General features: G+C 39.5%; 1 protein-coding gene across 1 annotated transcript in view; it reads right to left on the reverse strand.

Moving 5' to 3' along the window:
- The window catches only part of CEMIP2 (cell migration inducing hyaluronidase 2), a 55,282-nt gene that overhangs the window by 20,206 nt on the left and 12,544 nt on the right, over positions 1 to 22,532 (reverse strand). The window contains exons 3-11 of the mRNA XM_054178001.1: positions 19,246 to 19,386; positions 18,134 to 18,695; positions 15,601 to 15,770; positions 14,200 to 14,388; positions 8,396 to 8,565; positions 5,717 to 5,926; positions 5,155 to 5,360; positions 4,371 to 4,440; positions 1,560 to 1,688 (exon numbers count right to left, since the gene is read on the reverse strand). Of these exons, the coding sequence (XP_054033976.1) occupies positions 1,560 to 1,688; positions 4,371 to 4,440; positions 5,155 to 5,360; positions 5,717 to 5,926; positions 8,396 to 8,565; positions 14,200 to 14,388; positions 15,601 to 15,770; positions 18,134 to 18,695; positions 19,246 to 19,386 (1,847 nt within the window). The remainder of the gene's footprint in view (positions 1 to 1,559; positions 1,689 to 4,370; positions 4,441 to 5,154; positions 5,361 to 5,716; positions 5,927 to 8,395; positions 8,566 to 14,199; positions 14,389 to 15,600; positions 15,771 to 18,133; positions 18,696 to 19,245; positions 19,387 to 22,532) is intronic.

The following is a 22,532-nucleotide window of genomic DNA, read 5'->3' on the forward strand; positions in this document are numbered from 1 at the left end:
TCTAAGGCAAAACCCAACATCTGCCTATGCCAATTTGGGCAGAGGAAAACAATTGCCTGGTATTGGGGAAAAAAAAAAAAAAAAAAAAAAAAGAAACTTTAATTTCCCTTCTGTTTATTTCAGATTTCTAACTGCTTGAGGTTTTACACTTTTTTTTCTAGATGCTGCTCTGGAAAACCTGGAAGCCAGTCTTGGGGAGAATTCAAAACATGGTCACAAATGGAAGAAATCAAACCAATCAAACCTGTGAAAAATGCTTTGTATTTCACATCGAAACTAAAGTACTTTCACCACTGAAGCTGATTTTTGCCCAAGCAAACATCAACTTGAAACCCAATAATCCAGTATAAAATAATTTACTTGGGAAAATAGACGCTGAAGTACACATTTGTGCTATTTAACCTAAAGTATGGAGGCAAATACCTGTACCTTTTTTCATCTCTGACCCGAATTATTGGTATAACTGAGTGCTCCTACATGAGTAGATCCTGAGATCTGCTAATGGAGTATGCTCTTTTAACACAGAATTTTAACACACAGACTGCCTTGTTAAAAGATACTACAAGTCATACAGTTTTCCTTATGATACGTTTTCGTATTCAGCATGTTTAATTCCAGTCTTAACAAATGTCCTACACTTCCACACTGTTAACACAACTTCTATAAAAAAGTGCATCATGTTGGGTATTCCAGATACCCAACTGTCAAGTAAAATGAGTTTCACCTTGTAACAAAAAAATTCAATAGTAATTCTGAATTTGACTAGGTAAGCTTCAAACAAATAAATAAAGTTAGGTGGTCTTGTAAATGTCATCTGTTGTTTTATATGTGTATGTATATATATATACACACACACACATGCACACACACACTCAGAGAGAAGCTACATTCTAAACTAAAACACTAGTGTACTTATTTTTTAAGGTCACTTAGCTGAATATGGAAAATTCAAATTCATGAAACAATACTGAATGCCTGTATCTAGGCTGAGAACCCTCTAACAAAGAAATCCTTTAATCTCTAGTCAGAGGCTGTGCCACCATGTGCTAACACTTGAAGAGTTACTGCACATTAGACTCAGAAAAACAAGTCACAGCTATTGTAGGAAGCTATTAAATGAATCACAATTGTAACAAACTCTCATGCTTCAAAGCTCAGCTTTGTTTAGTGTAGAAAACAATGCCAGCAGTGGCTGAGCAGCATCTGAAATGCTGCTTCTGAGACAATGTATTTCATGAGCAGTTTTAATTGATTTTAGTTGCTTATATCTTATGAGGATATTAAACACAGTGACTGCTCCGAATGTGACAAGAAACTATACATATGCTGATTATACATCACCCTATAATACCTTTATAGAATCATGCAGCTCAAACACAGCATGAATCCATCACCTCATCAGTTTAAAATGTAAACAAAGTCACAGAATCATGCAATTGTTTAAGTTGGAAAAGACCTTCAGGATCACTGAGTCCAACTGTTAACCCAGCATGCCTATAATAGAGCAAATACAAATAAAGAAGTTCATTTTTTTTTGGTTAAATGCAGTAATACAGTACCTTAAAATTAGAATGAACCCTGTTGTTATAGAAAATTCCCAGAGGTGTGAGCTCTGACTTGGTTTCAATTGCTAAACTATGAGAATCTCCTGTGGCAACCCTGTGGAACACATACCATATTCCAGCATCCTGCGAGTAAGGAAAGAATGACATTATTTATACATAAGTTTGATCCTACCATCAGTGCCAATACATCTAATCACAAAATATGCATATACTAAGTTGAACATGGGTTTTTTAATTAAAGAAGCAGATAAGAACATAGCTCAAAACAATTGTGAACAATGAAACACATTTTTCAAAATAAATTCTCCAAACAACTGCCCAGTGAGAAAGTAGAATTTGTAAAGTAGGCTATATTGAAGCGAGTAATATGCAATACAAAATGATTGGATTCTCAGTGACACCATGTACCACCACACATTTAACATCCTCTAACATTTCAAACTGGAAGAGTGTCAGTTAATTTAATTTTTGCATTTCAGTTTTATTTCATCACAGATTTTAATTTGTTCCTTGTTTTCTTTCCTTCCTTCCTAGTAAGTCATGCCATTTACAGTAAAATACTCAAAACGTCTTCTCTGCTCCTCATTTTTAGTCTGACTAAGGTTTGCTCATCTCTGCTCACATCAGAATTTAATGACACAGCCAAAAAAAACCCACAAAAGCTTTCAGAAGAGAAAAGGCACATCAAGAAGTATGGCCAGCTCAGAGCAGTGTGCCAATAACATGCAGTAATAATTTCAGCATCTGTTAGTTTTCTCCACTTCTTCAACATCCCTGCTCTTAAAGAAACCGGATTTAGCTGCTAAATGAGACCAGTAAAAGTTCCCCTTTCAGCCACATCTGGGTTTGCAAGAGGTGGTGTCACAGGAGCAGCTGCACAGTAAGTGACTGTAAGGTGCAGCGAAGGGTTAAACAGGAGCTAAAGAAATACTGTGCACTGAGTGTTCCATCTCATGAAAAATAGTTATTATCCTCCTGCTCAAGAAACATGGATAAAGTCAATTCAATGTGGCTTAAAAGATTTCATGCATTTCACTCTGGGAATGCACTCATTTTCCAAACAGTCCTGGAAATCCTACTTCTCAGTTACACATTCCCATCCGTAATGACATACTTTGACGTTTCTGGTGATTAACAATTCCAAAGCAAATGTGAATGTTCCATTAATAAAAATGCCAAGATCTTACTTCACATATAATTGAATACAGCTCTGCACACTCAAGTAATTTTTATCCAAAACACATCCTGATGGTTAAAAAATAAAAAAAATTAATAAACTTAAAAGCTCTTTAAAACACTTGCAAGCATTCAGCACGATGAAAAAGCTTCCCACATCCCATTTACAGCTCAAAGAAAAATAAACTTCTATTGCTGATACACCCTTATACCAGGTTTTGTTGTGTAACAACTGAGCTGTGGGGCAAGGAAGAGGGCAATGGAATTTTCTTTGCTTGTGAATTGTTATAATTTATACCAGGAAAAGCTCTACAGTGCAGAATTTGTATCAACACAATTGAAATATCCCCTTTCTGAAATACAATAGCCTGTAGTCCCTTTACAGTGATGCATTTACATTCATGCAAAGGAGGTATACCACAGTGACAGAACTTTGTAACATACACAAATACTTGCTTTGACCAGGCACATTATAGTAACAAAAGGTCATCACATTTACTAGGATACTACAGAGGCAAGAAAAGACCTTACAGGTTGTGAACTATTTCCTTTAACTTAGCTACAATGCTAAAACAAGAAAAAAGGATATAACACAAAACAGGCAAAATAAAGACAGATGAGATTTGGTTCCATTTGATATGCGTGTCCAGGCTCTTCCTAGTGGTAGACAGTCAACTAGGAAAGTTTGTGTGTAGCACCCCACCCAAAAAACAAACAAACAAACAAACAAACAGCCAACAAAGCAACCAGACAGCACAGAAAGCAAACCAAATTTTTCCATTTTTTTAATACTCTAGATTTTTCAAATAATTTAAACATTTTTAATGCTGTTCTTTTAATAGCAGTATATTCCATACTCTGTGCCTAGGAATACACAGATACACTCACACCCCACTTCCAGCACTGGGGCCTTTGCAACAACATCAACAACCTCTCCTGCTTTCTGCTCCCACTGATCTCTTTAGGAAAACCCACTTGAAGCCACGCACATCTCAGTCTCTCATCCAATGCAGAAACAGAAGAGAATCCAGTCCTCTTCTTTACAACATGCATTGTGTAGTTGTTTCATTTTGCAAGCAGCAAAGTGAAACAAAAATACTGCACTAATACACGGTTCAGAAGAAGTAAAAGCATATCATCAGTCAGTCACTGATGGGGAACAAATGATTACTGACTGACAATAAAAGTGTTTCAGCTGTTTCTTGCACAATGAATGTGTCTTTTGTAGTGATTTTTCATTCTGATGACAACAGCTATGAAGACCAATCTTGCATTGAATTCACACTGTAAACTTGTGACAAGCCACAGGAAAATGCAAAGCCTCGACATGAAAGCACTAGTTCTTTGGGAATAAAAGGATTTATTTTTACATGCACACATTGACACTATTGTCTGGTCTATTAACTACAAAGGCAGAGATCTCCACTGTTACAGCCACAAAGATTTTTAGCATCTGAAATACCCACCTAGACAAACCCTTCCTTTCTAATGTCACTATGCTGCTGAGCATAAAAACACCATACATAAATAAAACAAAAAAGTATGTGTTTATGGCAATATAAATGTCACAGGTTTTACAAATACCATTGACATCAATAGTTCATGTTGAATTACATCCGTATGTCTCACCTGTGAACCTGCTGCTGCATTGTTTATAAGATGATTGTTGGGATGAGAAATCCAGAATGTTGAAACTGCCCTGAAACATTATGGAAAAAGAATTTATTATGGAAAAGCTCTCTGCTCCCCTTTGTAACAAGCACATCAGAAAAAGCAAAACTATGACTGCAGTTACCACACCACATATTAAATTAGTTCAAAAATGCCTTTCTTAGTTCAATGCACAGTACCCTTTTTAATGTCATTCAGATACTCCATGATAAACTATTTTAATAAACTTCTAGAAGAGAATAGTAGTACGAGGAAAAACTAGTGGTGACAATTTGAGAATGTGCATGCTTTTACTTAAAATTGAATTGTGGTCTTCAAAGTCTTTTGAACAAGTATCACAAAGAACAACAATCTTTCTACGAAACAACATTTTGCCCTCTGTAATAAAAGACTAAACAGTAACTTCTACTTTTTTATTAGAATAATAGAATAAACCAGATTGGAAGAGACCTTCAAGATCATCACGTCCAACCCATCAACCAATCCCAACCCACCTAAACAACTAACCCATGGCACCAAGCACCCCATCAAGTCTCCTCCTGAACACCTCCAATGATGGCGACTCCACCACCTCCCCGGGCAGCCCATTCCAATGTTCTACTACTATGTGAACCACATTTCAGGTGTCTGTATGTATTAAACTACATATAAAAATGTTCCCATCTGCATATTGTCAAGAGACTATCAGCAGTTTAACTACTGCAGCTGGTTTGTTTTTACTTTTTCACTGTGAAATACTCACATGCAGTCTGTGGCTGGCACTGGGACATAACTTCCATACACTTTATCCCTAATACCAATACACATGCTGCTGTTTCTGTCTGTAGGAAGAAGAGTGCCTGGTTTTGTGACTAGCCCGAGGTTGTTGAAGAAAGTATTCCTCTGCTCAATGCCATCCTCTGTGAAGAAACAGTGACCTAGTGTGTCATAGCCAATGGTATCCTTTATCTGCACAAACACAAGTTCATTATGTTAGTAGTAATAACATTTACTGTGGTTTATTTGACAAGTACCATCTAGTCTTACTATCTTGGCACAGCTGCAAAGTGAAGCTTCAGTATCAGCAGTTCAGAGGATTCAAACAGACATTTTTATTTACCCCTTACAAACACAATACTATGTCTGGAGAGCTTAGCTGCCTGGAGGAAATGAAGGAAATAGAAATTGTACACTCATTAGCACTTGTACATTTAGTAGTTGCAACTAAAAAGAAAACCATGAGGAATGGAGGGGACTATTTTCACTCTAAATACTCTTCATAAGATTTATTTCAACACAGTATGTTTTACTCTCCTTGCACGTACCAGCAAGCCATTGGTTCCATGAACAGTCACACATCTGGAAAAACAATGATGAATGGAAAGACCTTCCAGGTAAGTCTTAAAATTATAACCTCCTTTTTCATCCACATCCCCACAAAGGTGAAAATGAACAGGATAACTTCCAATCTGCTGCTGGCCCATTTGCTTCAATTCCACATAGGACAGATGAACAGATGTAAAATTCTTCAAAATCTGAAAATATCATGAGATGTCCACAATGAATAATCAACTACTTGCTTTTAACCAATGGAAATTTAAGTTAATATATAACCTACACCAGATGTACATAAATTAGATGTACACAGTTTCCAACACAAGTTAAAACAATCATTACTGTCCTGCTCTATATCCTACCTTACAAAACCATATCCTTCTTAAGTGTAAAAGATAAATTTACAAGTGGCTAAAACAGAGCAAATGTCACTAGACATGTTGCCATACACAACTGTTTGGTCTTCACCAACTGGCAATTTAAATATATTTTATATGTGACAACGTACCGTCCAAATAAACAGAAGCCACCCACATGTAGACTATGCTGAAGCTGTACCAGCACACCCCACCTGGGACAAGCTTAGTTGAATAAAATCACAGAATAATATAGATTCGAAGAAATCTATACCTGAGACACCTGATCCAACCACCAGCTCAGCACAGTCAGCTTTGACAGCTGCTCAAGGAATACCTCCAGCCCAAGGTGCTCATATGACATCAGTTGACTTCGCTTTCATTTCCCTGGTGTCTAAGCAAAACTTGCCTTGTTGAAGCTTGGTCTCTTTGCTTCTTGTCCTATCACTATATGACTCCAAGAACTGCTGTGGCTAGAGAAGCCTTCCCCAGTGCCTGAATACAGCAACAAGATCCTTCCTCTCTACCTTCCCCACTCCAGATAAGCCTTGGTCTCTCAGCTCCTCCTCACTTATCACCACATATTCCCACACACCACTTTCACTGGACACACCCCACTGCATCTACATCATCTTTGCAATGGGAATCCAAAATTGGGCACAACCCTACAGAGGAACTTCTTTACCAAGTAAAGAAATTGTATGAAATTGTCTTCAGAATCATACAGCTTCATAGCAACACTACCTAAAAGAAAGAAAAACATAATGGGACTGTACCAGCAATGCAGGAGAGCAGAAGTATTTTCTTCTACCTAATCTGCTACAAAACCAAAACCCAGCACAACAACTAAAGTGCAACTAAGATGAAAAAAACCTCTTTCCTGATATTTCATTAACTTACCTGTACTGGGTATATCTCAAAAATAACCATTTTCATATTGACTTTATCCTCTAGGGAATTTAGTAATACGGACTTCAAACACCTCCCCCCTCACAAAAAAAAATAATTAATTTCCTAAGGTTTGTATGTTTACAACACAAGAGGGATGGTCATAAACAGACATCCTCAAGATCTCCATCTCTTAACATTTAAAAGCACTAATGCACTTGTAAAACTTCAAACCAATGCCTTCACTCACTGCCACTAAGCCTCCTTTATGCTACCATCCCAGTGACCAGTAGGAAATCCAGGCTGATCAAAACCCCTGAGGCCATTAACAAATGCTAGCGCCTAGGTTCTCTCTGCTTGAGCACTAAAGATTAACATAAGCTGAAAATGCTTTTAGTGCTGAAGTCCAGGCTTGGCAGCAGCTGCTCAGCTACTCTGAACAGTCTCCTGGGAACAATTTAACAACTTGGATAACTCAAAATTTTTGTTTTCTGTTCTGTCTTACAGAAGACTGAGTGGTCTACTGTATTTGTGCTGTTGGGGCAATCAGGGTCACCTTTTGCAAGATTCACAGCTTGCCATTATCTTAAACACAAAAGTCAGCCTGAGCCCACCTACTTCTCTTTCACAAAACAAGAGCTGCTACACAGCAGGAAAAGGGCATATTTTCTTTCCCTCCACTACAAAATTAAAATCTGCATCCAAAAACAATAGAGAGATTTAAACTGTGACCATCATGTAAGGAGCACAAATACATTTACATTTAAAATAGAAGGCCTGAAACGTCTCCAGCATCAGTGAAGAGCTGACATGCTGCTGCTCAATTATTTCATCTAAACGCAGAAGTGAATGCAAATTTAAATATTAGTTCCTATACTACTGCTTTCCCTCCATTTTATCTATGTTTATGGTAACAGAATCAGAACCATTTCCTTTACATAACCTTAGTACTTTGATTTCTTTAAAAATCAAATTGAAACCCACCACTGCCCAACTCAGTTTCGTTGCTCTCCATGCCTCTCTCATGCCCAATTTCAGATGATATAGATCACTAGAATGTAGTGATCATTATTTGGGGCAGGAGAATGGCAATGAAAGGAGAGAAGACAGAGAAACAGCTCAAACTTTACTGCATAATATTACAGGACTCATGCATGGATGTCACTGCTGAGGTTTAATCTCTTCTTAGAATCTATAATTAGATGCTAAATACTTTACAACATTTCATGCACAGGTATTCCTTCCTCCAATTCTGCAGACTAAGCCTAGATGGGTTAAATCTAACTTAGGGAAAGCCAAGAATGAAGGGAAGAAGTTGAATGAATTTATGTTAAGTTTTAAAATCCATTCAAATTTCCCATTTATCTCTTTGTTCTCAATATGCCTTTACATTACAGAAAGCTAGTTAAAAAATGTTTTTCAGACCTTGATATGACCACCAAATGTATCATAATTGAAGAACTGACACTCCTTTTCACGATAGCAGGTCTTTTCTGTCTCCCCCTTGATTAAGATGTTCCTTGTAAGAACTCCAACTTCTGCTCTCATGTCCACTCCATCAATAATTTCTCCTACATGAGGGAACTGAGGATTTTCTGTCCAAAAAGAGTTTTTAAAGGGAAGGGGAAAAAAAACAAAAGGAAAAAAAGAGGGAAAAGGTTTGCCACTGATTAAAACCAAATCAAACTTATTTTATATAAGCACTCTAATTGCAGAAACAAAATTCATCCATTCTGATTTCTTAACGTGGTATTCTCATGGCTTTTGCTGTCCATGTACTTTTCATTTTAGTAAGACAACCAATCCTATAGAAATACCAACATTTGCAAGCACACCTTATTTTCATTCCAATAGTTTGTGAGCAGAACAGACAAAATGCAAAGAAAAAGTTCAGATTAATCCAGTGTATTTAGAAAACCTTTAATGAAATGTAAAAACAAATTTACTTGTGCCTTAGCTTAAGTGTCCTAACCGTAAACAAGAATAGGAACTTTCTGGATACCTCTGAGCAAGAAGTAAATAAAACTTGCCATTGGCTAGAAAAGAAAAATAATGACATGTCTATATAATTCCATTGGTTTGCTATTGAGGATAGAAACTAGCTGCATAAACATTTCTGTCCTTTTCACTTCTTCTCCATGTGATTTCTGCTTTTGCATAGCTCCCTTCTTCCTGACCTTCTGCCAGTGTATATTGTGTCTGTGAGGTACTGAGAAGGGAAGGGTGGGGAGAGGGAAGGGGACATTGTGAGCAGTCCTTCTCTCTTGTCCAAAGGGGTCTAGGAACAATTCAAGGGGGTCCTTGTGTTGTTTGTCAATTGTAAATACATGCATATGTATTTTGTACATATAAATTGCATTTTATATTCCTATATTTTTGATTACTTTGTAAATATGGCTTCATTCTGCTTCCAAACTGTCTGAGCTAGTCTGGTGATTTATTTTGGTGGTACATCTCCCATTTGTTGGGGGTAATTCCAACCCACCACATTGTTATTGGAGCCCAATGTGGGGCTCTGCTCGATTGTTTAATTAATAATCAGATTAATAAAGCATGAAAGAAGTTATTTTGGGTTCCCTGGCCTCTTTTTGCCCCTACTGTATAATGTTTGTTTTATTAGTGCCTGGTTTTGTCAGTGCATTCTTATGCTTGTGGATATTTTGCCAGAAAGCTGCGGAATTGGGTGAAGGCATTATTCATACCTCTCTGAAAGAAAAAAACCCTAATGTTTTCCTAACTAAATTTGCTCTTCTGCATATAGCTATTCTGAGGACATACAAAGTAAAATTAGGGAAAACAACATAATCTGTTTTGACATTCTTCTTCTGAAGAAACAATCGATTTCTATTTGTCTATAAAACCTGGGGAAATTATCCAGACCTGTAAACATTAAAGAAAGAAAAGTATTTGTGTGTTTATTTTTTTTTTAAAGTACTTTTCCACACCCTGTCTTATGTTTTCTGTTTTATTTGTGTGGGGGTTTTGTCACTTTCAGTTTTCTGTTTTGTTCAGCCTTTCAGAGTTGTTTCTTTTCCCCATTTATTGATTCCCTGAATACAGACTATCACCATCCCTTTGAAGCTCACAAAAGGATACAAGTCTAAGCAGATCATTACCACAATGTGAAGCAGAACCAAGAGTGGTATTAATTCCATACCTGCTGTTGAGGATTTAAAAAGACAACAGATATCTGTAAATGGGACCCCACTTTTAACCTTGAAAGCTTATGTATTTTCCCTGTATTTGACTACCATAGAATTGTTTTGTTTGGAAAAGGCCTCTAAGACCATTTTGTCCAACCACCATGGCCATTAAACCATGTCACAAAGTGTCATGTCTACATGATTTCTGAACACTTTCAGGGACTGTAACTCCACCTCATGAAGTTCCACAACAGCGAGTGCAAGGTTCTGCTCCTGAGCCAGAACAATCCTCACTATCAATACAGATAGGAGGTGAGGTGACAGAAAGCAGCCCTGTGGAAACTGATTTGGGGGTGATGATGGATGAGAAGCTGGACATGAGCAGGTAGTGTGTGCTTGCAGCCCAAAAGGCAAATCACATCTTGGGCTGCCTCAAAAGATGCATTGCCAGCAGATCCAGAGAGGTGATTCTGACACTTTGCTCTGGCGAGACCTCACCTGGAATACTATGTGCAGGTCTGGAGCTCTCAATATAGGAAGGACATGGACCTAATGGAGAGGGTCCAGAGAAGCGCCATGAAAATGATCAAGGGATTGGACCACCTCTGCTACAAGGACAGGCTGAGGGAGCTGGGGGTATTCAGCCTGCAGAAGGCTCTGGAAAGACCTGATAGCAGCCTTTCAGTACCTGAAGGGGGCCTACAGGAAGGATGGGGAGAGACTGTTTACAAGGGCCTGTGGTGACAGGACAAGGCCAATGGCTTCAAACTGGAAAAGGGCAGATTTAGATTGGATACCAAGAAGTTCTTCACTAAGAGGGTGGTGGAATGCTGGAACAGGTTGCCCAAGGAGGTGGCTGAGGGCCCTTCCCTGGAAATATTCAAGGTAAGGCTTGACAAGGCCCTGGGCAGCCTGATCTAGTTGGGGATGTTCCTGCTGACTATAAGGAGGTCACACTAGATGACCTTTGGAGGTCCCTTCCATACAGGATCATTCTATGATTCTTTGGGCCCAGTCATCCAGCCAGTTTTTAACCCCAGCAAATCATCCACCCATTCAAGCCATGAGCAGCCAGTTTCTCTAGGAGGATGCTGTAGGACAGTGTCAAATGCTTTACTAATGTCCAGACACACAACATCCACCCCATCTCCCTCATTCACTAAGCAGGTTGTCTTGTGGTAGACTAAGATCAGGTTTCTCAAGTAGGACCTGCCTTTCATGAGCCTACGTTGACTGGGCCTGATCACCTGATGCCCTTGTACATGCTGTATAATGGTACTCAAGATGACCTGCTCCAGGACCTTCCCTTGCAATGAAGTCAGACTGACAGGTACAAAATTACCCAGATCCTCCTTCCGGCTCTTCTTGGCATCAGATTTGCCAATCTCCAGTCAGCTCAAACCTCCCCAGGTAGCCAGGATTGCTGGTAAATGATGGAGAGTGGCTTGGTGAGCACTTCTGACAGCTATCAGTACCCCCAGCTGTACGCCATCTGGCCCTAAAGACTTGTGTATGTCTAAGTGGTGCAGCAGGTGACTAACCATCTCCTCTTGGATAATGGGGACTTTATTCTGTTCCTCATTCCCATATACCAGCTCATGGGGCCAGGTATCCCGCATAACACTGATCTTACTACTAAAGACTGAGGCAAAGAAGGTATTGAGTACTTCAGACTCTTCCTCATCCTGAGTGCTCCCCCCCTGCACTCAAAGGACAGAGATTCTCCTTTGTCATCCTTTTGTTGCTAATATATTTGAAGAAGGATTTAGTGTTCACTTTAACAGCTGAAGCCAGGTTAATTTCCAGCTGAGCTTTAGCCCTTCTCAATTTCTCCCTGCAGTCTCACAAATGTAGTCCTGAATTCCCTGTCTCATCTTCCAATGACCATAAACTCTCATTTTGTCCCCCAAGTTCCAGCCCAAGCTTTCCATTCAGCCAGGCCGGCCTTCTTTCCCACTGATGCATCTTTCAGCACATGGGGACAGGCTGTTCCTGCACCTTTAAGGCTTCCCTCTTGAACAGAACCCAGTACACCTGGACTTCCTGGCACTTCAGTAGTGTCTCCCAAGGGACTCTGCCTACCTCTTTCCAAAATAGGCCAAAGCCTTCCCACTGGAATTCTGAGGCAGCAGTTCTTCTGTCCCTCCCTCTTTACTTCTCCAACTGTAAACTCCATCATTTTGTGATTGCTGTGCCCAAGATGGCCCCCAACTGTTACATGATCCACATGTTCTTCTCTGTTCACAAACAGCAGCTCCAGCAGGGCACTGGCCCTCTGTCATCAGCTGTGTCAGGAAATTATCCTCCAAATACTCTAGGAACCTCCAGGAGTGCTCCCTCCCTGTTGTGTTGCATTTCAATTACACATCAGGGAAACTGAAATCCCCCACAAGAACGTGGGCTAGAGATTGCAAGATGAACATTGTACTTGTCTCTTCATCCTGGTTGGGTGGTCTGTACAGACTCCCACCATAATATCTGCCTCCTTGGCCTTCCACCTGGTTCTTACTAATAAACACTCAACTGTATCATCAACCATCTTCAACCTCAATACAATTAAAACACTCCCTGACACACAGGGTCACCTTGCCTATCCCTATATATAGCATTATATAAAACAAATATTTTGCATTCTATGTCATACTGTACATCATTGTAAAAAAAAAAATTAAATCCTTCAAAAGCTTCTCTTTCACAGCACATGATTTCTGAGATGAGTTTGCATACTCGTTATTCAGTGGTGACAAAAATCTTAAAACTTTGTACTGTAACCCTCAAGTTAAGCCTGCATCTTAAATATTGTGCTCACTAACACACAATACAAGAAACTTGAAAACAAAGCTCAATGGCAATTAGTCAGCTGTGTGGCTTCAGGCACCGTGGTGTTCTCTGATGTATAGTAAGCTGAACTTAGATGCACTGTTTCCACATATAGGACTTCACAATGCAATAAAAAGTATCTGATCCATGCTAACACATGCTGTCAGATGCAACTGCATTTCAAGGTGGACATAAAAAATGGCAGTTCCTTAAGACAGAGTGGGAACAGGAATGTTGGAGGGATTCCACAAAATACTTCTGAGAATGCTGAAAGAAGAGTGGTTTGAAGAGGACATCACACTGAACAGAGATTAATGGGACAAAACCAGATCCTGAGGAGCACTGTCTGGCTGCTGCAAATTAATGCTGCCAGAGTAACAATAGTCAGTTTGTGCTGCAAAATGACACAGCAACCCACTTGAAGGGAGCAAGAGGAGAAGCTCAAGACTTGAGGCTGATGGACTATCAGGGATGAGTGTGCTGGCTAGGAAGGGTGTGGGGTGGCAGGAAGAAAACACAGATGCCAGCAGAGCCAGGAAGCCTGTCCCAGGGGAGGCTCTCATGAAATTAAGCAGAATGACTCAGATAATGAAAAAGGAAATGGTCAACAACACCCATGACCATTTTGCATGCATCACACCCAAAGGAAAAAACGCACTGCAAGTACTCAGGGATATCCTGTGTGAACAGATGCTTCAAGCTGCCTCTTATTTCATAACGATTTTGCTGGTGGGAAGTGGAGGAGGAACTGAGGCAAAGGAGGAGAAAAAAAACCACAAAAAAACAACACAAAAACCCCACACCCAAACAGGTTCAAAGACTACCATTTTGGGTTTTCTTCCCTTTCTCCCTTTCTGATAACAGCAGAAAACAATAAGATGATAATACTTCCAAAGAAGGGAAGGGCACTAATGGCAAAGGAAATTGTAATGACCACAACAGCCTTTCAAGCACATACAGAAAACTACTGACAAGCCAGAAATGAGCCAAGAAAGGAAAACAAGAATAATGCTCTTGGGGAAAAACTACAACATTCAACAAGTCTGAGAAGAAAAGAGAAAGTTAGTATGGTAAGCTAACCTGACATTACAAGGAGTAATTTCATAGCAAGGAAAAGTACACATTCCTGTACAGGTCAACAAAATCAATACCAATATAGGTGAACAGGCTGCTCCTTATGCCCCTGCTGAAAAAGACCATCCACAGTGTTCTACTACCATGGATAAATACCTCACATGAATTTTCAAATGGTGACTCCTTTCATACCTTTGACTTTGACCTGATGCTTGGAACACTCTGGGCAAGGAAGGAGAGTGAATTCCTCTGTCTGATACATTGAATAATCTGTGCTTGCAACTACAATCCGGTCTCCAGGCTCCCAACTACTAACATCATCCAGAAGATTCAGTATCACTCCACCTACAGCTTCTACCTGGAAGCCTGAAATTGGGACACCTAATTAAAAAAAAAACAAACACCAAAACACAGTGTAAGAATATATTTGTCTTTTAATAAAGCCATCTCCAAGAAGATCCTAATAAGAAATGCATAAGGTTTCACAAGCACCAAAACCTTCTAATTTACAATTCTGCTCTGAAATATGCCAGTGTTAAACACCATTACGACAACCTTACTTTGCTTACCTCAAATAAAACAAATGGAACACATGAAACAAACAGTGACAGAAAAAAAATATATCTATGACTTAAAAACAACCAAAACCAACTTGTATCATATGGCAACAATTTCTAGGTCCAGCTACCACTACTTGCTTCAAATTACATTTTTCTGCCATTTAGAACTCTACAGATGTAATCAAGGAACTGGCAAAACAAACTGGGAACTTACTTTCTATTCACAAACAATAAATGTTTGGCAGCCTAAATCACACAGGCATGCTTTTTCACTCCCTCGTGTTTCAGACTTAAGTAAGTTCAGCAAGTCTTACTTAGTCTTGATCCTAACTCTACAGTACCAGCAAGTAAGATATGTATTTTGGTGGATTCTTTCTTTTAATATATATGTAGTATTTTCATAGGGCTGAAATGAACAGTAACAGAGTAGTAACAACTAGCTCAACTACTCAAATACCCAACTACCTTAAAAAATGCTTGAGGCAGAAGCAATGTTGCCTAGTAATCCTATGAACAGGAAAAAATTACTCTCATAAAAAGCAAAACTCGAATCAAAGAGATCTTAAATACAAAAATAAACAAAGGATAAAACCAAACAAGCTGTAGACATTTCAGGCTCTTTGTAGTAACTTGGTATGAGAAAAGCTGTGTAAAGTTCAGCATCAAACAGCAGCTTCCACAAAGTTTTCTTTTTAGGATCATGATCATCATCTTCGAAGCTTGGATTTAAAGTACATACAAATGAAATTACTAAGAGAAAAAGTCTTTCTGCCTTTTATAAGGCCCTTTATCTCTAAACTTATTTAAATTGGAGCATCTTGATATTATACTGTTCACACACTGTATACTGAGAGAGAAAATAGGTTATACTGAAGAACTGTCCCCATATTTCATCTACATCAAGTATAAAAAGCAAAACAAAAAACTTACAGCAATTCAGAAATTTAAATAGCAACCAACACTTCTAGCAGAAAGTGCACAAGCCACATTCACTTTTTCCTCAACTGCAGGATTTCACAAAAAGCTTTCCTACCATCATTCCATTCGCTATAAGCTCTCACAACAAACTTCTGACCATCCACTGTGAAAAACTCTTTCTGAGCAAGAGCTTTCCCACCCGTGCTGTGATTTTCATAGTTTCTCACTGATTCATTACAAGAAGAATTTCCACCACCTATGACACCAACGAAAGCCCAGGCTTGCCTATGAAAAACAAAAGTAAATGTTTAAGTATAATGATCCTGAACAAATTATTCACAAACAGGTAAAGGACAGGACAAGGAGTAAGGAAGTCACAAATCACCCTCTTGACTGCTCTTCCAAATTATACTGGAAATGCAACTTAAAAATTCAGAAGGAGAATGAAAAGAAGCACAGTTTAAGATAATTGGATGTTCTCCATGCAAATTAGCAAACACAAGAGTTCTTAATCAGATGACTTTTGGATATGTTTTTTAATACAACATCTAAGAAGATGCACTTTTTCCAAAAGCAAATGGAAAGAGGTAAGTAATAGAAGTGATAGAAGATCCCACTCCCAAACAGCTTTTGTCAGGGCAGGGGAAGACTAAGAGCCAATGCTGATATTCCTGCCACAGCCAGCTGCTGTCATGGCTCCAAGACATGTGGCACCTCACAGCAGCACCCAGGAATCCCAGGGGACTGTGTGTGCATCTGGCTGGGTGGGATGGACACAGTCAGTAACAGCGGCTGGTGACCACACCACTGGATGGGCAGCACCTTTTGCATCTTTTAAGATATTAACACAGAATAGGTATCACATACTGTCACACAATCTTTGCACAAGAGATCACTAGATGTTTCTGAAGGCTGAAACCAAGAATTTTTGCTTTTCATCCTCACTATGCCTTCCCTTGGCACTTACTTGGCTAAGCACCAGCGTAAAGCAGGGTACTGTCCTGGATGTGCTTCCCCTTCCTACAGCTCTGTTCAATTTATCCAAGTCTTTGGAAATGAAAAAACAAACCATATGCCACAGAAAGCTACCATAAAGTTCAAAAACAAGACTATTTTGCTGTTCTTTAATACTCTGTAATGCCATAATTATGTGTGCCGAGGAAGCAGTCGAGATCATGCACTAAAGAGCTGAACAACTTTGCATCAGTAAAGTTGAATCATTTCCCCCAAATGAAAACTGTGTCAGCTAGCTGGACTGACAGCAACAGTAGTCAAAGGCTACTAGTAGCTACAAAGACAAATATTAAACCCCTTTTCAGTCCAGCTGCCTTTATTTCAGTCCTCTCATGATATTTATTGATGAGGATTAAAAGCAGATAAAACTGTTTAACTTGTTTATACTGGTTAGTAACATAGTACATACTGGCCAGCACTTCAGGAGCAGCAGCAAACAAACATTTTACATGCTAACATTTAAAGTAACTACCTAGATGATATTTCAGTGCATGCTATTTTGCACAACAAAATAGAAGAGGAGAGGGATGTAACAGTCTGTTCACAATGAAATGTTGTTCACTAGCTTTACAGGTTTAACAAAAGGACCCTGCTTTTCGTCAATGAGCACTTGGGGAACGCCTCTTGTCCACAGCAGAAAAAGACAACTTTACGTGCTTACAGAGCCTCTATCAACTAATTAAAGCAGACAAGAAACAGTTTAGCAAAGCAGGAAGAAAGGCTGCTTCTTCCCAGTCGCAGGCTGAAGAAGCTCCTTGTTCTGGATGAACCAGCCTGGAAGTTACAGGCAGAGAGGAACACCACAAGCCCACATCTCTAAGCAGGATGGAGCTTGCTGCACAAAACTCTGAAGCTACATAATGCTTCCCTGATTTCAGGAGGTGGCACTTAGTCACGGACATGAAGGTCTCAGCACCTTTGACCAAACTGCTTCAGAGGCAGCACCGCAAGCACTTTCCATGCCATGGCCACATGCTCACACAGCCACTGAAACCAAAAGCCTCCTGACAGGAACCAAGGTCAGAACATGCCATCCTGACTGACGTCTCAGCCTGCCCTGCCAAAACTGAGGGAGGAAATTAACTGGAATCCAGATGCTGGGGAATAGCGAGGGATAAGAGTAGAATGGAAAAACTAAACAGCTGATTTCCTGGAAAACATTGGGAAACAGAAACAGGTTATACAACACCATCTTAAAAAAAGCTGAATAATAAGCAGTTAGGAAACTTGATATCCCTTTCACTTGTATTACTAAACTTGAGCAGTGCAAAGCCAAGTTCACAACATTCACAGCAAAAATTTGCAACAACTAAATAAATGGCACAGCACTTAGTTTCCCAATTTAATAACTCTAATTATACCTCTTCTACTGTTCCACCATTCTGTAAAGAATAGTGAAAGAGAGCAATTGCAAGTAGTGAAGTCTATCACAGAGGTACCAGTTACTATTACTCTGCACTAGCAAAATACTGCACGCTGAATACTATTGCAGTACTGCATACAACACTGAGAATCCTCTGAAGGCTTGAAGAACAGACACTGTCAAAGTTTAATAAATTCCACAAAGACAGCAACATCTGTATCTGATCTTTACTCAGCACAAATGGGAAAAAAAAGGAAAATAAATTATTTACCTGTAACTCAATCCTCTGACAAACTTGCTTCCCAGAAGATTTTGAATAGTCACTCTGGTTTCCTCTAGTAGATTTTTAGCAGCTGAATCTCCTACAGCAATAGCAACAATGCGACCAGGACTTCCAGTTTTAAGTAAGTTCTGAAGCTTCAAGCTTTCTTCTGAATACTCGTGAGTATCAAACTTCAGCACTTCCAAAATCTCTGCTGTGTCCTGATTTATCACTCTCACATTCAGTCCTCTGGAGAAATTCTTTTTAAATGTATAATGACCATAGGCCAGCCCTGAGAAATATATTGTCTTTGACAGAAGAGTCCATGATAACTTCTGGTGACCATGCAACTCCAGTGTTCCTTCAGGACCCACACCAATAAATTTTTTGCCAAATTCTGGCACATCAGCACCTTCATTTGACTTCCCATACAAAATAATAGTTGCTTTGGATTTATAGTGGCATTTCTCTGCTCCAACATGAAGCACTCCACCATCCTTTATCAGGATAAATCGAGTTCTCAAAGTAATATTTTTAGAACCTTCTTTATCGTCACCAAAAACAAGTAACCCTAAAGGAGAAGAAAAAAAAAAATCAATTCTGCACATCAAAGTAAAATTCAGATAGACTAAAAGAATCAAGTTCTGAGATGAGAACATCACAGAAATTACAGATTTATTTTCACACCCATAAATTAAGTTGTTATTCTCATATATATAAAAACCAACGTTTGGAAAGTAACTCCTACCAACTGTGGTTTATCTTTCCAAGAATTTGACTGGTTTATGCATAAATTTTTTTTCTAACATTTTGATAGACTTACTAACATACCACAGTCACCACTGGAAGACAATCATATCTTGTACAAGAAAGATTACTATGCAAGTCTTGTTTTACTATATCCTACAGGAAACCCTATCAATGATCGACTGAAAAGACTCTGCAGCATTAATTCATCTTTTTAATATTTCTGTCATGGTAGCAGGCTGAAAAGTAAAAGGAGGGGAAGAGATCAATAGGATGCAATACAAGATTTGCCACATTTTTTTTTCATGTAATAATCACAGAAGTAAAAACTACGCAGTAAGCTGAAGTATGACGTGCATCTTGCTGTTTCATACCTCCATCCTGTATAACTATAGAGTGTACTGTAGCATCTGAGTTCAGACGGAACAAATCCCCCTTTTTGATAAAAATTCTTTTTTCAGGATCTTTTCCAGGGCTCCAGTTTTTAAGACGAGGATTCTGATCTGGACAATTCTCTGAAATAAAATGGGAAATTCAGGCTTGAAAAACAAGTGCCATCACTTCAGTTGTGGCAGTATTAGGACGAACAGGACCAAGGCAGTTGGTCATCCACGAAATATATCCACCTCCTTCAGTGGTTACAATACAGCAGCCACTGATGATACTGTTCGTATTTGAGCAACCAAAAAAGTAACTGAAAGATGGCAGGGGGATGGGATGGCAGGGGATGGGATGGACCATGTTGGAAAAGACATTTGAGATCATCAAGTCCAACCCATCACCCAACACCATCTTACCAACTAAACCATGGCACCAAGTGCCTCATTCAGTCTCCTCTTAAACACCTCCAGTGATGGTGACTCCACCACCTCCATGGGCAGCCCGTTCCAATGGCCAATCACTCTGTGAAGAGCTTTTCCTAACATCCAGTCTAAACCTGCCCTGGTGCAGCTTGAGACTGTGTCCTCCTGTTCTGTTGGTGGCTGCCTGGGAGAAGAGACCAACCTCCACCTGGTCTCCCCTGAGCCTCCTCTTCTCCAGGCTAAGCAACCCCAGCTCCCTCAGCCTCTCCTCATAGGACTTGTGCTCCAAATCCCTCACCAGCTTTGTTGCCCTTCTCTGGTATCATGAAACTCATGAAACTACAACATAAAGTATTTACAACACACACGTCTTTCGCATATTAAGCAGCATCAACATACTAGAGTGGGAAATATATTCTTTTGGTAAGAAAATCCAAGGAAAAGTCAGACAGAAAATATTTTCTTAAACAAAAGACAACCAAAAAGATGCCAAAATACACAGGTTAGCAGCCCATACCACAGCAGCAGTCAAAACAGCCTTTTCACATCTCCCAGGGAAAAACACCTGCACATCTGCAATGCAGCTCTAGGGGCAAGAATCTTTTAGTCCATTCTTGGAAACTCTAAAGACAGTGAAACTTATCCACAAATTTTACACAAGCCAGCCCTGGTTTTGCTGACAGAAATGCTCTTCCTTCAGTGCTATTCTCAACACTACAAATCCTTTCCAACTCAGGAAACCCACACAAAACAAGATTTGAATACCAGTGGGAAAAAAAACAGCAGACCTGTATAAGGCCAAGAGACATTCAGGTAATAATATAAAAATAAAACCAAAACAAAAATCGTTTGGAGGGGTCCTATGACAGAATTTAGGAAATTAAATTCAACACAGGGGAAATCCAAAAAGCAAGGAGCATTGGAACCAGCAGGACTGCTAGGGACTCACTGGATAAATGCAAGCCTATCGCCTGACTCATGCAGAGTCACTAACCCCTTTCCCCAGACACCATGCACATCAGCGCTGTGAAGAAACACATATTTCCTGGCTGGTAGCAAAAGGCGATGTGAGGAAACCATGAGTCAGCAACCTGATGATTTCTGCTTAGCATGATTCACAGAAAAGATCTAGTAACTGTAAATTTTTCTGTAGAGTCAGAGAAGAGAGGAACAGCACAATAACTAGAAAACCCCAAAACTTTCAACCTATTGTACACTGCAATCCAACATCAAAAATAGGTAACTCTGAAATGTATGTTTCTGAATGACAGTGGATCAGCTTGCTGGTAAGCAGGTCAGATGTGCTGAGCAAAAATGGTTTTAAACTCTCCCTTAGCAATTGCGGAAGCATCCAATATTTTATACTTTACCATATGTGACCTCAAAAATCACCAATCAGATTTTACTGACCATAGTCATTGCTGTTATGGTTAAAGGAAAACAGAAGCACAGACCAGAAGACATTAGGTAGTTATGTTCTTGTCAAGTTTAACCACTCATGTTGAAAATTTTTCAAGTCAAGCCTTTGTTTCAGAGCATTTGTCTAAAAATGGGTCAGCTCTCCTTAAGGTTTAATGCTTCTAATAGAGTTGAGGGGGAGAGGAAGTGGCATTTTAGCAAACAGTGGAAAAAAAACAAACCACAAGAACACACCCTGCCAGAAAAAAAAATAGTTAAAAATTCTAGAACATTCCATGTGTTGGAGCAAGGATATAAAATTTGGCAGGAGAAAAGGCAGGAAACAGTTTTCAAGATTTAGTTAAATAGTTCTTTCTACCTGTTCAGCCACTAAGCCTGGAGCTTTTAAGGCCTCTGGGAAAAAGTTATCAGTGTTGTATTATGCTCAGCAGAAGTCTGTCACAGTCTGGCAGCTAAATTTTCTGAGTACTCTGGGCCAGCTCCAGTTGACAGCTGCAAAGGCCAAGCAGAATTTTTCCCTGAAAACCTCCCCAGTTTGTCATCCTGACCCTGCAGCACAAGCCCCTGGAAACAGGGAAGGAAATTGCATTTCCATTGCTCTCCCTGATCTCCAGTGTTCAGGACTCCTTAAAAAGACCAACATTGACAGCAAGATAAAAGCAAGGAGGAGAACAGAAACCAGTTGACAGGCAGGAACAGAAATGCAGATGAGTATCATTTTCCCTTTGGGGGAAGGTACGTCAGAGGTTTAGGGTTTACACGCAGTTACAACGCAGTCTCGCATTCTCTGCACTGCTTTTCAAAACAGCCATTAGAAGTGGACAATATGGTTTTCTAATTAGCCCGTAAAAGCACACCTAGATAGAGCTGGTGGTACTGGCTGCAGTACTACACACGCTAAGTTGGAGCTGAGCGTATTAACATTTCAACATCTTGGAAAAGTTTGGGGGAGCAGTTATAACAGTATTATTACAAGATAAAAATTTCAGCCAGACTTTTCTGGGTGTCTGTAGGAGTTTCTCTTGTGTCAAGGTTTCCAAAGGATTCTATGGGTTCATAGAGGTTTTTTTTAAAGGATAATGCCGAGGACCTTCACAAAGACGCAATGCAAGAATTAATGCTGAAAAATGGCCTAGACATCTGTTGTGAAGCAGTGGGACATTGGAAAAACAAAACAAAACAAAACCGAAAGCTGCCACAATCTTAGGTTATACCTTGGCCCTTATGTAAGTTGTTACTATAAACCAAAGGGGGGGGGAAAAAAAGGCACCCCTCCCCTAAACCACAGCAACTCCTCCTGTAACATCCTCAGTATTCCCAGTGATCCATGGACTACATGCTGATCATGCATTCAGTGTAAAAAAATCTGCACAGCTCAATGTCACTGGGTGAGTTACTGCACACAAAGTAAAACCATTTCAACACCACTTAGGCTTTTG

This window comes from Dryobates pubescens, chromosome Z (assembly GCF_014839835.1).
Source record: "Dryobates pubescens isolate bDryPub1 chromosome Z, bDryPub1.pri, whole genome shotgun sequence".
NCBI lineage: Eukaryota > Metazoa > Chordata > Aves > Piciformes > Picidae > Dryobates > Dryobates pubescens.